We start from the raw sequence: 17,037 nt of genomic DNA, 5'->3' as shown, positions 1-17,037 counted from the left end.
TGTTGTTAAAAGTAGGAGAATTTCAGAGCAAGTTGAGGACCAGAGGGAGGAAGCAGAACTAGCAGAAGGAACAGGTAGGCTACTGACAGACCAGAGAAGGGACATGAACCAGGCCATCCATCTGTCACTGGGATGGATGATACTGTATCAGAACACAACAGTAGGCTGTGTTTGTATGATAAACCTTGTCTGTCAGACAAGATAGACATTGGCTTCTTATTATTTGTATGTAGGCTAATGTTAGCTGGCAGCTGGAACACTGTAGCATGCCTTGAAGCTGGACACAATTTTACAGTTACGCTGAATTAAGTAGCCTAAGATTTTATTCCTAAATCATTCCGTTACACATACATGGAAATAAGTATTTGGCTATAAATGATGTTGTGTGTCTAATCTCACATCCATCTACTCACATGGATGTTTACCTCTGCCCCTGCGACAGCGCATGTTTTCGGTGGCGTGTGTTGGTTGGTTGGTTGGTTTGTTTGTTTGTTTATTAGTAAGCAGGATTACAAAAAAACTATCAGAGCGATTTTCATGAAACTTGGTGGAGGGGTGTAGCATGGGCCAACTTAGAACCCATTACATTTTGGAGTGGATCCAAATCACGCGGCGGGGTCCACGAGCCACCCAAACACGGCCATGCCGGCCATTCAACTCCATTCATTTTTTGGACTTTTTGGAGAGCAAAATTACCCCCATTCATTATCAATGGGAGTGATTGAAACGGCCATATCTGGACATGGGAAGGTCACAGACACACAGGGTTTGGAACGGCATAAATCTCTAGACCTAACCAATGCAGCGATACCAAACATGTCTTGGTCGTATGAAAGTGGCGCGCACCGAGCCACGAAATCACGGCCGGAGGTCTGTGCTTCTCCGAGCACCGTTCCTAGTTCCTCATGTTCATACGCAGCTGTTGTTTGTCTTTTCCCCCGGAGGTGGACGGCACCAACCTGACGGTGAACACCGTCCTCATCGCCATGGCGAGCGTGGTGGGGCTGGCTCTGCTGCTGAACTGTCGTACGTGGTGGCAGGTGGCCGACTCGGTGCTCAACTCCCAGAGGAAACGGCTGCACAGCGCCGCCAACAACATGCACAAGCTGAAGAGCGAGGGCTTCATGAAGGTGAGGACGGCCCCCCGGCTCCTGATAGGACGAGGAAGCTGTGTTCACTATTTAACTCTGGAGTTCTGATTTAAATAGGACTGAGTTTAACTCTGGAGTTCTGATTTAAATAGGACTGAGTTTAACTCTGGAGATCTGATTTAAATAGGACTGAGGTTTAACTCTGGAGATCTGATTTAAATAGGACTGAGTTTAACTCTGGAGATCTGATTTAAATAGGACTGAGTTTAACTCAGGAGATCTGATTTAAATAGGACTGAGTTTAACTCTGGAGATCGGATTTAAATAGGACTGAGTTTAACTCTGGAGTTCTGATTTAAATAGGACTGAGTTTAACTCAGGAGATCTGATTTAAATAGGACTGAGTTTAACTCTGGAGATCTGATTTAAATAGGACTGAGTTTAACTCTGGAGATTTGATTTAAATAGGACTGAGTTTAACTCAGGAGATCTGATTTAAATAGGACTGAGTTTAACTCTGGAGATCTGATTTAAATAGGACTGAGTTTAACTCTGGAGTTCTGATTTAAATAGGACTGAGTTTAACTCTGGAGTTCTGATTTAAATAGGACTGAGTTTAACTCTGAAGTCCTGGGGACATATTCACAAAGCATTTTATTAATTTATTATTTATATATATTATATATATTATAATATTATATTTATATATATTATATATTATAACTTATTAATAGCAGTACTCCTAAGCCACACTAACATTCCCTAGCTAAGACTTCCCTCTTAAAGTCTATTCACAGAGCTGCTGAATGGCTCCGCCATCTTGATCACAAGTTCCACCTGGCAGATACAGTATTTTCAACCGTTTATCTAATATGGGACGGGTTTGATACAAAGACTACTGTATACTTTAGAAGTCCTCTTGACTGCCTCTAACTTCTCCCGGACTTAGCTGTTTCTACCGCTAAAACCCTTTGTAAAATACTCTTATCCTAAAATTGCATGTATGAGTGACACGCCCATTATTTTCAGGAGTTGTTCCTAAAGCGGTGAGAAGCTACTTTTAGTCTTAAAACGTTTTGTGAATACGGCCTCTGATTTAAATACAACTGAGTTTGACTCATATTGTTCCTGGTTGTTGTGGCCTGATAGTGTGCGTTACTGTTCCTGGCTGTTGTGACCTGATGAATGAATGAATGAATGAATGAATGAATGAATGAATGAATGAATGAATGAATGAATGAATGAATTTTTTATTTAAGTGTCATGCCTACTGTCGGCCCATCCCATATGGGATTATAAGACACCTTTACGACTTACTTCTATACATACGTCATCTATTTACATGCAAAATATGTTTCCAGTGTCGCTGGTCAAGCTCAAATGAACAAAAAAGAGATGAATAAATAAATAATATGATATATAGATACATGCAGACAGTGAACCCTGAATCTCTATTGGTACAATGCTCTCTTCCTTGCGTACCTGATAGTGTGTGTGTTATTGTTTCTGTGACAGGTGTTGAAGCATGAGGTGGAGCTGATGTGTGTGTGTGTGTTATTGTTTCTGTGACAGGTGTTGAAGCATGAGGTGGAGCTGATGTCTAAGATGGCGAAGACCATCGACGGGTTCACCCAGAACCAGACTCGCATGGCGGTCATCATCGACGGACTGGACGCCTGCGAGCAGGACAGAGTGCTGCAGATGCTGGACACGGTGCGTGTGTTTGTGTGAATGTGTCTGTGTGTGCGCGTGTGTGTGTGCACGTGTGTGTGTTTGTGTGAATGTGTGTGTGCATGTGTGTGTGTTTGTGTGTGCACATGCATGTGCACGTGTGTGTGCGTGTGTGTTTGTGTGCACGTGTGTGTGTGTGTGTGTGTGTGTGTGTGTGTGTGTGTGTCAGCGCATGTGCCCCTGAAAATTACTCGGTATGGGAATTCGGGCCATAAAATGCCAAACACAAAACACACACAGTTGTCCATGAGTTCCCAGGGTTTTGGGGGGAAACAGCCAATTCAGCCATTATCACTAATAAACAAACCATCTCTTTCATTAGCTCCACAGTCAGACGCGCATGGCTCCCTGCCCGTAGTGATGTTGTCGTGGCTAAGGGACATGTTGGCAATCCACCTCTCATAAGGGTCCTTCTCCTGGACACTCAGCCCACACAGTAGCCCCTCTGTCCCTGCCCCCGCCCCCCTCCTACCCCCCCCCCCCCCCGTCCAGATTCCCCCACCCCCAGCTGCTGTAATAGAATTTCCCTCCACTCCAAGTGTTCTTATTTTAAGAGCAGTGACCTTCCCATGCTTGTTGGCAGCCTCCTGTCTGTGTGCTAATGCAATCTTCTGCCTCAACAAGATGAGTCTTCTGTCCCTCCCTTCCGCCCTAGCCCCCACCCCCCCCAGCCCTCCATCTCTCCATCCCCCCTCCCCACCTCCTTCCTTCTCTCTCCATCCTTTCCTCCCTCTCTCCACCCCCCTTTCTCTCTCTCTCCATCCCTTCCCTCCTCCCTCCATCTCCTCCTCCCTCCTCCCTCCCACTCTCCATCCCTCCCTCCCCCCTTCCTCTCTCCCTCCCTCCCTCCCTATGAACACGTCTCCGTGTTCCGGTAGAGCACTCTGCAGTGCTCTTCCCCCCCCCCCCCCCCCCCCCCACCCTTCTAATCTCCATATGAATTAACAGAGTCAAACGGGTGAAGTTTGTTTTCTTTGCCACTAACAAGGACGTGTCCTCGCGTCGAACGGCCGAGGTATGAACAGCGGCGTTTGAGGACCCGGCCGCGTCGAGCCCTGACCGCGTCTTTAAGTGAATTAGCGGGGGAACGACTTAAGCAGAGCGTACTTGCGTGCGGACAGACAGAGTGACAGATGGCCCCAGACAGACAGAGTGACAGCTGGCCTCAGGGTGCTCCCTAGGGAGGCTAACAGGCCGTTCATGGAGCTCAGATCAGAGTCGTGTGACACGCAGACAATGTCCTCCGTCAGGGTGGAAAAGGTCCCTGCTGTGTGGCGACACGCGTGCCTTAAACCAGTGGTTTACTGAGTCAGGTACAGTGGGCCACACGCCCTGCCACTGCCTTTCTTTGGTTTGTCTCTCTTTTTTTGTGACCTGCATTTCTCTGTTGGCACCACAAGAGGCAGTAGTCCCAGCACACCAAAATAAAGAAGGACACCAAAATCAACCAACCGATCTCTTCTCCACAAGTAGAGTAGCGGTGAAAGCATAGGACTCCCACCCGGGAGACGGGGGTTCAAGGCCCCGGTGGGGATGACTTTATGGGACTATACTCCAAACCTCCACACATTCATCCTTTCAATCCAACCTTTTTATCCCTTACCTTTGTCCAGAAACAGAAGTTGAACCAATTGCAGCAAAATAGCTAACGTTACAGGAATCATCAGTGTAACTGCTTTAGCCGCTGACCGCTACCATTAATGATATGGAAGCTGCTGCTAGTTGTTGTGAGCCCATGAGCTTACTGGCTATCTCGCTCTCATTGTGCTGAATTAGAATTAGAAGCATTGGAACTGATGTGTCCAGGTGACAAGACCCATCTTTATTTATCAGACATTATTTCATGTCATTTCAATTCACAGCTATTTCAGTGGTGTGACTAGCTTCCGTTCAACCAGTCCTGAACAGAAACAAGCCAGCCACGCACATAAGCCAGGCTGGACCTGGCCTGGTTATTATAGATTTATTTCAGATTTTATTTTATATCTCAGATTTTTCGGGCGGCTGTAGCTCAGGAGTTGTCCAACGATCGTAGGGTCGGCGGTTCGTATCCCGGCTCCTCCTCCTGTCCACATGTCGAAGTGTCCTTGGGGAGACACTGAAGCCCAAATTGCTCCCAATGAGCAGACATTGCATGGCAGCTGGCCGCCATTGGTGTGTGAATATGTGAATGAGAGGCCATTGTAAAGCGGATAAAAGCACTATATAAGTGCAGTCCAGTTACCATTTACTATTACCATTTACCATTATCACATTTTCACTCAATTTTGGTAGTCAATCACACCCAATCTATTGTCCAGTTGTCCCCTGTCATTGCTGTGGAGGGTCAGCCACCTGACCCCCTCAAGCCTGTGACTCCGACACCAGTTGGGGTCGCTGTAGAGCGAAATCATTAACTTTTCTGTGTTTACATCCTCGTTAGTTTTAGAATGTCGTACTGTGGTCCCTTTCTCTGGTACGTGTGTATTCAGTACCAGGTGATTATTATGGTGTATGTACTTTTTTTTAAAAACTTTCAAATGCTGTTCCCCGGCCTCGCCAGGTGAGGGTGCTGTTCTCCAAGGGCCCCTTCATCTCCATCTTCGCCAGCGACCCGCACATCATCATCAAGGCCATCAACCAGAACCTGAACAGCGTGCTGCGCGACTCCAACATCAACGGCCACGACTACATGAGGAACATCGTCCACCTGCCCGTCTTCCTCAACAGCAGGGGCCTCAGCACCGCCAAGAAGCTGTGCATGGCTGCCCCCACTAACGGAGAGCTGGCCGCAGCAGAGGGTACACACACACACACACACACACACACACATTTGAATACTTTATTTGGTTCCACAAATTATATTACATAAGCAGGGAATCAAATATATTAGGGCTAAGCAGCATTGAACACTTAAGGATACACATAGCACCTCCTTCTCCGCACGGCTAAGCTGCCAATAATAGCTGAGACAGCAGAATTTGGCAATTTGCTTGGCTTTTCTCTTTGGCAAGCCAGCAATCCTCAGACTCACTCACGGTGCATTTGTATACATGGCCAAGACTTCCGAATATGAGGATACAAAATGTACATGTGTACCCAAAGCTGGTTATTACATCGAGCAGTGGTCGGTATTTTAGATCACACACATATACACACACACACACACACATATACATATACACACACACACACACACACGCACACATACACACACATACACACACACACACACACATATACACATATACACGCACACGCTCACACACACACACACACACACACACACACACACACACACACACACACACACACACACACACACACACACACACACACACACACACACAGTTACCCACATGCACACACACACACTCTCTCTCTCTCTCTCTCTCTCTCTCTCTCTCTCTCACACACATACCCCACACAGACACACACACACAGATACCAGAACAACGCTCATTTAGATGAGTAGAACCAGATGAGAGCATGGCAGTATGGGGGTTAATATCTCTGGCTCTGAGGTTGAGTTGTGTTATTGAATGTGTCCTGGATGCCTCCCTGTCAGGATGGACTGAGGATGTGGACAGGAAGACGTCCCCGAACAGCCTGGGAGACCAGAACAAGCTGGGCAGCAAGACCGCCCTCAACCGCAGGGTAAGGACCTCTACCGTGTCCCTGCTTCTGCTCTCTCTCTCTCTTTCTCTGTCTCCCCATCTCTCTCTCTTTCTCTCTGTCTCCCCATCTCTCTCCCCCATGTTACACCCAGGCCTCCCCACAGTGCCGCTGCTAACGCAACGAATCTAAAGCTCCCCTTTTTTACTGGGCACACATTTATCCTCCCACTTGACAGAGAGCAGGCCACATTTAACAAGTCCCACCCATAATGGCCGCCACCACGCTCGCAGGGTTGTAACTCTCCCCAGCGGTCGGGCTCAGGCAGGCAGGCGGGCGAACGGGAAGTGGGAGAGCCCCCTCTCTGCGTGTCGCCGAGGAGTCTGGGTAATGGATGTAATGTGTGTTTATCCTTCCTGTGGCGGTGCCACATCCCGATGGCGGGGAGGAGTCGCGGCGGTGGCGGCCGCCCGTGACAAAAACCCTGGCACCGGGTCTGCTGGCGGGAGGCTAAGTGGCTCCTGGCGCCCCCACCGCTCCCCCCCCCTGCCCGACACCCGTTGGCCGCTATGTTTGTTAATCGGAGCACATGATTTATCTGCTTCTTTTTTTGTCCCTGTTTTTTTTTTTTTTTCCCGTGGTCTCTTCAGGAGCGAGGGTAGCAAATCTCACCTAGCCAGACCTAACCCACACTTCGTTTAGGGGGGGGGGGCTGTATTTCTTTAGACCAATCGTCTTGGGCGGCTGCTAGGTTGTTGTTGTTTCACGTAGTCTGGATTGAATCTGATAGGGCCGGATTCAATCTTCCGTCGCCGCTGATTGGGCAGTAATAATGAACTAATCACAAGGCTTATCTCCAAAACCTCCATCCTGAGGGCGGCTCAGCAGAGTTCTCCTCTTCACCAGCCCAGTTAAAGAGGATGGAGGAGGAGGAGGAGAAGGAGGAGGGACGCCTCTGTGTCTCTGCTCCTTAATTGCAGAGTGGTGGATCGTCTGACCAGAGTCTATCTTTACGAGACGGAGGAGGAGGGAGGAGGAGGGAGGAGGAGGGAGGCTGTAAACAGAACCGCCGCTGAGCTCTGGCCTGACGTGAACTCCTGATGGGTTTGATTGTGTGCGCGCGTGTGTGTGCGTGTGTGTGCGCGCGTGCTACGATAGCGTTCCTCTGTCCCAGTTCCAGTTTGCCTTGGCAGTTCAGATTCTTGTCAGTATCAAACAAAAAAGCTCAAAGTCATCCAGTCCAGTCCTTTGTTGTCGGTGAGAATCCGGTAGTATCCGTCCAACCTGTCAGCGCCAGCCCGGTCCAGCCGTACCGGTGGGCGGAGCCTCCGTCCAGACTCGCTGTAGCAGGGAGGAAGCACACGAGGCAGGCATTAAGACCAGCCCAGCCCAGCTGTTCTCCTGCCTTGTGATGGGCGGAGCCAACATTGTGCCCCTGGTGCTGTGCCCTGTCTGCTGGTAGCCTGGTCCCTGCTGCTGTGCCCTGTCTGCTGGTAGCCTGGTCCCTGCTGCTGTGCCCTGTCTGCTGGTAGTCTGGCCCCGCCCAGGGCTGCACACTGTACAACACACATTCCAAACGTAAAGGCAGCGATCCCTGCATGGGACTAATGGGACTTTTAGCCAGTCTCTTTACAAAAAGCTTGGCCGTCTACCAACTTTTTTGTTTTCAGCAATTTGCCCTGGCATGTGTAATCGATGGCTCTGTGACAGGAGCTAACCTCGCTAAGTAAGTAGTGTGTTTACTGTCATACTTTATTAAAGTGTATTTCCTTATGCCCAAATATGGACACTTCCTGCCTACAGTGCCTTAACTCCGGAGTTCTTCCGTCTGATAATTGGCCGGCAGCAACAGAGACACTTGTGTGCTGAGCAGAGGGGGGAGGAGGGAGGCGGAGTCTCTTAGCTTCTGTTTGTCCTAACGTGAGATAAAGACGCCTGTTCCAGTAAGACGTCTGTTCCAGAGGCCTGTCACATGGCGTGCGGCACACAGCGACAATGTCACAGGGTCACGGGAGATGTAGAACAGGAGGCCAAGCATCCTCCCCCATAATGGTGACAGCAGCGCTTGGATTCGCGTTCAGATTTGCTGCACTGTAAACGTTCACTCTGATGCTGTGAACTCCCATTACTTACTCCTGAGGCTGTGTTCCTAGTAGCGCTGCACGATCATGGCAAAGAGTACTAATTGAGAGTATTTTGCCTGATATTGTGTGTAACCAGTAATACACGGTTAATAAACCAGTAATACACGGTTAATAAACCAGTAATACATGGTTAATAAACCAGTAATACACAGTCAATGAACCAGTAATACACGGTTAATAAACCAGTAATACACGGTTAATAAACCAGTAATACACGGTTAATAAACCAGTAATACACGGTTAATAAACCAGTAATACATGGTTAATAAACCAGTAATACACGGTTAATAAACCAGTAATACATGGTTAATAAACCAGTAATACACGGTTAATAAACCAGTAATACATGGTTAATAAACCAGTAATACACGGTTAATAAACCAGTAATACACGGTTAATAAACCAGTAATACACGGTTAATAAACCAGTAATACACGGTTAATAAACCAGTAATACACGGTTAATAAACCAGTAATACACAGTTAATAAACCAGTAATACACGGTTAATAAAACCAGTAATACACAGTTAATAAACCAGTAATACACGGTTAATAAACCAGTAATACACGGTTAATAAACCAGTAATACACGGTTAATAAACCAGTAATACACGGTTAATAAACCAGTAATACACAGTCAATGAACCAGTAATACACGGTTAATAAACCAGTAATACACGGTTAATAAACCAGTAATACACGGTTAATAAACCAGTAATACACGGTTAATAAACCAGTAATACATGGTTAATAAACCAGTAATACACGGTTAATAAACCAGTAATACACAGTCAATGAACCAGTAATACACAGTCAATGAACCAGTAATACACGGTTAATAAACCAGTAATACACGGTTAATAAACCAGTAATACACAGTCAATGAACCAGTAATACACGGTTAATAAACCAGTAATACACGGTTAATAAACCAGTAATACACGGTTAATAAACCAGTAATACACGCTTAATAAACCAGTAATACACAGTTAATAAACCAGTAATACACGGTTAATAAACCAGTAATACACGGTTAATAAACCAGTAATACACCATTCATTTTGAAGCCCTAGTTTCCTAGCAGCTTCAGTCTGTGTTAAATTTCCAGAAATCTCTGTGGACGTTGTAACGTTGATCTGTGGTTGATCTGTGGTTAAGTGCTGAGTGGGGCTTCCTGTGCAGGACACATACAGACGCAGGCAGATGCAGAGGACCATCACCCGGCAGATGTCCTTCGACCTGACCAAGCTGCTGGTGACCGAGGACTGGTTCAGCGACATCAGCCCCCAGACCATGAGGAGGCTGCTCAACATCGTCTCCGTCACGGGTACAGCGCCGCACGCCGTCACTCACTGCTTTACATCAGCTGTGTCTCTGTCCCCCAACACTGTCTGAGCTCATGTCCCCCAACACGTCTGTCTGAGCTCATGTCCCCCAACACGTCTGTCTGAGCTCATGTCTCCCAACACGTCTGTCTGACCTCATGTCCCCCAACACGTCTGTCTGAGCTCATGTCTCCCAACACGTCTGTCTGAGCTCATGTCTCCCAACACGTCTGTCTGAGCTCATGTCCCCCAACACGTCTGTCTGAGCTCATGTCCCCCAACACGTCTGTCTGAGCTCATGTCTCCCAACACGTCTGTCTGAGCTCATGTCTCCCAACACGTCTGTCTGAGCTCATGTCCCCCAACACGTCTGTCTGAGCTCATGTCCCCCAACACGTCTGTCTGAGCTCATGTCCCCCAACACGTCTGTCTGAGCTCATGTCCCCCAACACGTCTGTCTGAGCTCATGTCCCCCAACACGTCTGTCTGAGCTCATGTCCCCCAACACGTCTGTCTGAGCTCATGTCTCCCAACACGTCTGTCTGACCTCATGTCCCCCAACACGTCTGTCTGAGCTCATGTCTCCCAACACGTCTGTCTGAGCTCATGTCTCCCAACACGTCTGTCTGAGCTCATGTCCCCCAACACGTCTGTCTGAGCTCATGTCCCCCAACACGTCTGTCTGAGCTCATGTCTCCCAACACGTCTGTCTGAGCTCATGTCTCCCAACACGTCTGTCTGAGCTCATGTCCCCCAACACGTCTGTCTGAGCTCATGTCCCCCAACACGTCTGTCTGAGCTCATGTCCCCCAACACGTCTGTCTGAGCTCATGTCCCCCAACACGTCTGTCTGAGCTGATGTACGTGTCTACTCACCGGTCCTGTCCTGTCCAGCCCTCTCACACCCTACCCCACAATAGAACACACCCTACCCCACAATAGAACACACCCTACCCCACAATAGAACACAATAGAACACACCCTACCCCACAATATAACACACCTTACCACACAATAGAACACACCTTACCACACAATAGAACACACCCTACCCCACAATAGAACACACCCTACCCCACAATAGAACACACCTTACCACACAATAGAACACACCTTACCACACAATAGAACACACCCTACCCCACAATAGAACACACCCTACCCCACAATAGAACACACCTTACCACACAATAGAACACACCTTACCCCACAATAGAACACACCTTACCACACAATAGAACACACCCTACCCCACAATAGAACACAATAGAACACACCTTACCCCACAATAGAACACACCCTACCACACAATAGAACACACCCTACCCCACAATAGAACACACCTTACCTCACAGTAGAACACACTCTACCCCACAATAGAACACACCTTACCACACAATAGAACACACCCTACCCCACAATAGAACACAATAGAACACACCTTACCCCACAATAGAACACACCTTACCACACAATAGAACACACCTTACCACACAATAGAACACACCTTACCCCACAATAGAACACACCTTACCCCACAATAGAACACACCCTACCCCACAATAGAACACACCCTACCCCACAATAGAACACACCTTACCACACAATAGAACACACCCTACCCCACAATAGAACACACCTTACCCCACAATAGAACACACCCTACCACACAATAGAACACACCCTACCCCACAATAGAACACACCTTACCTCACAGTAGAACACACTCTACCCCACAATAGAACACACCTTACCACACAATAGAACACACCCTACCCCACAATAGAACACAATAGAACACACCTTACCCCACAATAGAACACACCTTACCACACAATAGAACACACCTTACCACACAATAGAACACACCTTACCCCACAATAGAACACACCTTACCCCACAATAGAACACACCCTACCCCACAATAGAACACACCCTACCCCACAATAGAACACACCCTACCCCACAATAGAACACACCCTACCCCACAATAGAACACACCCTACCCCACAATAGAACACACCCTACTGCACAATAGAACACACCCTACCCCACAATAGAGAGTAAGAGATGCATAGTCACTTTGTTTAGTTAAGAGCAATGTCGTCATTGAAACAGAAGCCTCCCAGCTCCTCTGAAGCTAGTGACTCTTGACTCTCACCGGCTGTGAATCCAGGGCGGCTGCTGAGAGCCAATCAGATCATCTTTAACTGGGACCGCCTGGCGTCCTGGATCAACCTGACGGAGGAGTGGCCCTACAGGACGTCCTGGGTCATCCTCTTCCTGGAGGAGACGGACGGGATCTCGGACCAGGTCACCCTCAAGACCATCTACGAGAGGTCAGTACACACGCAACACACACGCACGCACACACGCACACAGCATAGAGATGATCGCAGTACGGTGCATGTACCATATCAACCAGTAGGTGGCAGTAGAGGATCTTCATTTCCCACTTTGACCGCTCTGAGCAGTCTCAGTCTCTGAGCACCGCAGCATCTCAGAAACAAAGCAACGACCGGCATACAGACCTTCTCTTCCAGCCCACACACCATGTCGCTTAGCATATATTTTATATCAGGATAAGAAATAAAATGCCACAGTTCTCACTAAGGGAGCAGACGAGAGTGCTGCTCTCTATTCACTGATCCAAGGAGGGGAGAAGGAAGGGTGGTTGTTGCTGAGACCGGAGGAGGAGGAGGAGGATGAAGAGTGGAGGGGGAGGGGAGGAGAGGGAGAAGAGGAGGATGAGGAGAGGAGGAGAGGAGGGGGAGGAGGAGAGGAGGAGGAGGAGAGGGAGAAGAGGAGGAGGAGAGAAGGGGGAGGAGGAGAGGAGGCAGAGGAGAGGGAGAAGAGGAGGAGGGGGAGGAGAGGGAAAGGAGGAGGAGAGGGAGAAGAGGAGGAGGCATTAGTCATTAGCATAGGAGCTGTTGTTCATCAGTATCTGGCCTTTAAAGGTTGGCCTCTGTCACAGTCCACTAGCGCCTGGCCCTCCCCGGGGCGTCCGAGTGTCAACCGGGCTCAGCGTCACCGAGCCCGGCCGGCGCCACCGCGTAGCACCGCCCAGCCCCGCTGCCGTGTCGTCTAACCCGGCTCAGTCTAGCCCAGCCCGGACTAGCTCAGAGATTAGCCCAGCCCGGACTAGCTCAGAGATTAGCCCAGCCCTGATCAGCCCTTGCCACACGGTTTCACCCTGCAGCCCGGCTGTGCTGCCTGACCTAGCATAGCTTAGTTTAGCTCAGCCACACAGCAGCGCCTAGCCCCACTGTCTAGCCTAGCCTAGCCCAGCCCAGCCCAGCCCAGCCCAGCCCAGCCCAGCCCAGCCCAGCCCAGCCCAGCCCAGCCCAGCCCAGCCCAGCCCAGCAGCACCTAGCCCCACTGCCTAGCCTAGCCTAGCCTAGCCCAGCCCAGCCCAGCCCAGCCCAGCCCAGCCCAGCCCAGCCCAGCCCAGCCCAGCAGCACCTAGCCCCACTGCCTAGCCTAGCCCAGTCCAGTCCAGCCACACAGTACCATCCAGCCCCTCTACCCTGCTGTAGGGCTGCTGTTGGCTGGACGCAGGCGTGGAAGCACTACATGGCTCTGTTCAGTTTTTCTTCTTCTATTCTTTCCTTCCATTGCAGAATATTTCACCCTCAGCAGACAGAGGGGAGCGATTAATGGTTAGACCACGGAGACTTGATATGGATGGAATCATGAGATGGTTAGCTGGCCATAGAGAGACGGTGTGTCATGCCTACCTAGGTCTCTGGTTAGGTGTAGGCTAAGTAGCAGTGTCATGTACAGTAAGTAGCTCTCTCCCACTACCCCCCCCCCCCCCCTCTCCCCCCCTTCTCCCTCTCCCTTTCTCTCTCTCCCTCTCCCTCTTTCTCTCTCTCTCCCTCTGTCTCTCTCAGTCTCTGCCTCTATGTATCCCTCTCTCTCTTTCTGTACAGTATCTCCCTCTCCCCCATTATGAATTTAATTTTATTGAAGGATAAACCTTCCGATGAGTAATCTTGTTTTCAAGAGGGTCCTTGAAACACAAATACGACAGCAGTACAAAAATCATTTACAGTGACGACGAGCGAACAATACATAATCAACAACAGCAACAACAAAAGGACAGACACAGGAAGGTATAAAAAAACAGTAACTAAATGGATAAACTCAATATAAAAATAGTCAATGTTAAGATATACTCAAACAGTTACAGACAGATGTACAATGGTGCATAATCATGGACTTGAACTTTAAAAATGATGGCATTGAGTCCAGTTTTAAAAAGCGTTGGAGGGCATTCCAGGAGTGAGGGACATTAAAAGAAAAAGAAGATTTGCCAATGTCAGTGTAAACCCGGGGAACCTTGAGTAAAAGCACACCCACACACTCGCAATCCCCCAGCCCACCAGCACACCACAAACCCTTTATAAAGAATTAAACACAATCAGAAACAAGTTGTTTTCAAAATGAGCAAATGGTGACGGCCTAAAATGTACAGTGAGGAGATGGATGGGAGAGAGTCAGGCAGGCTATTCCAGTCAGATGGGGCTTTACATTTAAAGACCCGGCGCCCCACTTCTTTAGTGATATGGGGATCTGCATGGAACTAGGATAAGATAAGAAGGATAATTAAGAAAAAATACATTTAAAAATAAACAGCAATGAAAATGCTTTATTTAGAGGTAGTTTAGAGCCAGTTAAGCGATTCATACATAAGGCAATGATGGGTACGATACGGACAGCTCAGAACAAATCTGCACAGACTTCTGAATACTATCTTTAGAGGAGGCAGATGAGATTCAGATGTGTTCTGCATACACGCATAAACGAGAATGGGTAGTACTAATTGAGAAATTATTATTTTTCTTACCTGAAGGGTGAAACAACTTATTGAGTGGTATAATGTGCTCAGACTGCAATTTATTTTTTGAATGACAAAATCAATATGTGGCCTAAAGGAGAGTTCCGGGTCCAGCCATACACCCAGATATTTAAATACATCCACTTTCTCAAGTGCTGACCAATCACAGGACGTTTGTATCTAGTACCAAACATCATGCTGCAAAATGTATTTTTGTTCAATATAAGTTTGTTGTTATAAAACCAGTTTTGAGCAACATTAAAATAAGTGCTTTGTATTTGTGAAATATCAGAGCAGGATGTATAAATAACAGTGTTATCGGCATATAAATGAACATTACAGTCAGAACATAATTTCGGGAGATCATTATTAAAGATGGAGAAAAGGAGAGGACCCAAATAAGAACCTTGGGGCACACCTTTGTCCATAACTAGATAACCAGACTACCATGATAAAAGACACAATGATGCCTGTTATGTAGATATGAATTGAACCAGAATAAAGTGGAGTTATCCAGCAGTAGATAGTGATCGACTAAGTTGAAAGCCTTGGTCAGATGGATACAAATTGAGCCAGTAAACTGACCCTTATCAAAGGATGACGACACATCATGTACTTATCTCTGTGTCTCTTCCAACCTCTATGTATCTCTCTCTTCATCCCTCTCTCTCTTCCTGCTTCTATGTATCTCTCTCCTCTCTCTCCCTTCTGTATCTATCTCTCTCTCTCTTCCTCTCTGTATCTCTCCCTCTTCCTCTGTCCTCTTTCCTCCCTCTCTCCTCCGTGCTCCGAGGCTCTCCTTCACGTGGTCTGGGCGGGCGGGCGGGCCTCCTTTCATAGCTGGCCGTGTGAGTCACTCCGTCTGTCTTTTAAGAGACATCATCTCTTTCAACCTCAGGCGCCCCTTGCCTGACCGTGATGACGAATATGAGCCCTCCCTCTAAAGGATGCGAGGACAGATAGCCGCTTCTTCTACCACCACCCACCCCCGCCCCACCCCGCCCCCCCAACGGTCGTCCCGCGGTCAACACCGCCCGCATGCAGCTCTCCGGGCTCTCTCTCTCTCTCTCCGCGCGCGATAACCCGAACTCCACCTGACCTCCTCCTCTCCTTTTGTTCACGCCGGTCATCCCCCTCGCTCCGGTCCTCCCGGAGGCTCCGCCTCCTCCTCCTCCTAATGCCTGTCAGACCACCGCCATTCAGGTAGCTGTCAAAGGCCCGGTAATCCAATAAGCCCGTCTTCGCTTCTGTCTGTGGCCGTTGCGTGCGAGGGCCCGGTCCAGTCCCACGTACAGCGCTCCCCTCCGGACCGGGACATCACGTACCCGGTCCTGGTAGCGCTGCCAGTAAACCACATGACTGAGAGCAGCCTCTGTGTGTGTGTGTGTGTGTGTGTGTGTGTGTGTGTGTGTGTGTGTGTGTGTGTGTGTGTGTGTGTGTGTGTGTGTGTGTGTGTGTGTGTGTGTGTGTGTGTGTGTGTGTGTGTGTGTGTGTGTGTGTGTGTGTGTGTGTGTGCTGGGGTGGGGATGTGATAGTCAGTTTGTACACTAGCATGCTACCCGCCCCCTGGCCCCCCCAGAACTGACATGTGAATGTATTACTGCTGAAGTGTGTGTGTACATGGGTATGAGTCAACCCCATTATAGGTCAACTGTCGCCCCACATCTCCATCACAGCGCAGAAACATCTCTCTCTCTCTCTCTCTCTCTCTCTCTTGCTTGCTCTCTCTCTCTCTCTCTCTCTCTATCTCACTCTCTCTCTTGCTCGCTCTCTCTCTCTCTCCCACTGTTTTTCCCATGCGAACAGAAGCAATAAGACTAATACTCATATGTCTTTATCCATCCGAGAGTATTGAGAAGAGCTCTTATAGAACCTATGCTATGCTATGCTATGCTATGCTATGCTATGCTATGCTATGCTATGCTATGCTATACTACTGTATACTATATGTGCTGCATGTTTGCTCACAGAGATGGGTTGGTGGGGGGGGGGCTCCTTTCGCAATCTCACACCAAAAGGCTGTCAAAATGGCCAGAAGCTGTTTGTGGCAACTTTCGTGGTAGCAGCTTGCGCATGTGAAGTATTGGAAGTGTGATTCTCAAGAGCACAGCACAAAGTGTACAGATTATCCCCCCCCCCCCCCACCACAGCGAGGCCGGGGCCGCCACCTAATCTCCTGCAGAATGCACATAATCTGCTAATAGCATCAGCCATTTCACCACCGGCCCTCTGAGGGAAGCTGCCAAGGTCTAAGTGCTGGGAAGTAGGGGAGAGGGTGTCACACAAAGACGGCAATGTCCAGTTGGGGGACA

The 17,037-nt window shown here is 48.6% G+C and overlaps 1 protein-coding gene across 1 annotated transcript in view; it reads left to right on the top strand.

Annotated features, from left to right (window-relative positions):
- Positions 1-17,037, top strand: part of kidins220a (kinase D-interacting substrate 220a) — a 79,472-nt gene that overhangs the window by 26,920 nt on the left and 35,515 nt on the right. Inside the window, exons 18-23 of the mRNA XM_084450608.1 lie at positions 945-1,130; positions 2,664-2,804; positions 5,365-5,602; positions 6,370-6,458; positions 9,743-9,887; positions 12,062-12,224. Coding sequence (XP_084306734.1) covers positions 945-1,130; positions 2,664-2,804; positions 5,365-5,602; positions 6,370-6,458; positions 9,743-9,887; positions 12,062-12,224 — 962 coding nt within the window. The remainder of the gene's footprint in view (positions 1-944; positions 1,131-2,663; positions 2,805-5,364; positions 5,603-6,369; positions 6,459-9,742; positions 9,888-12,061; positions 12,225-17,037) is intronic.

Source organism: Borostomias antarcticus (genome assembly GCF_949987555.1).
Source record: "Borostomias antarcticus genome assembly, chromosome: 16".
NCBI lineage: Eukaryota > Metazoa > Chordata > Actinopteri > Stomiiformes > Stomiidae > Borostomias > Borostomias antarcticus.
Note: the sequence above shows the minus strand (reverse complement) of the source record. Positions and strands in the feature narration are given on the sequence as shown.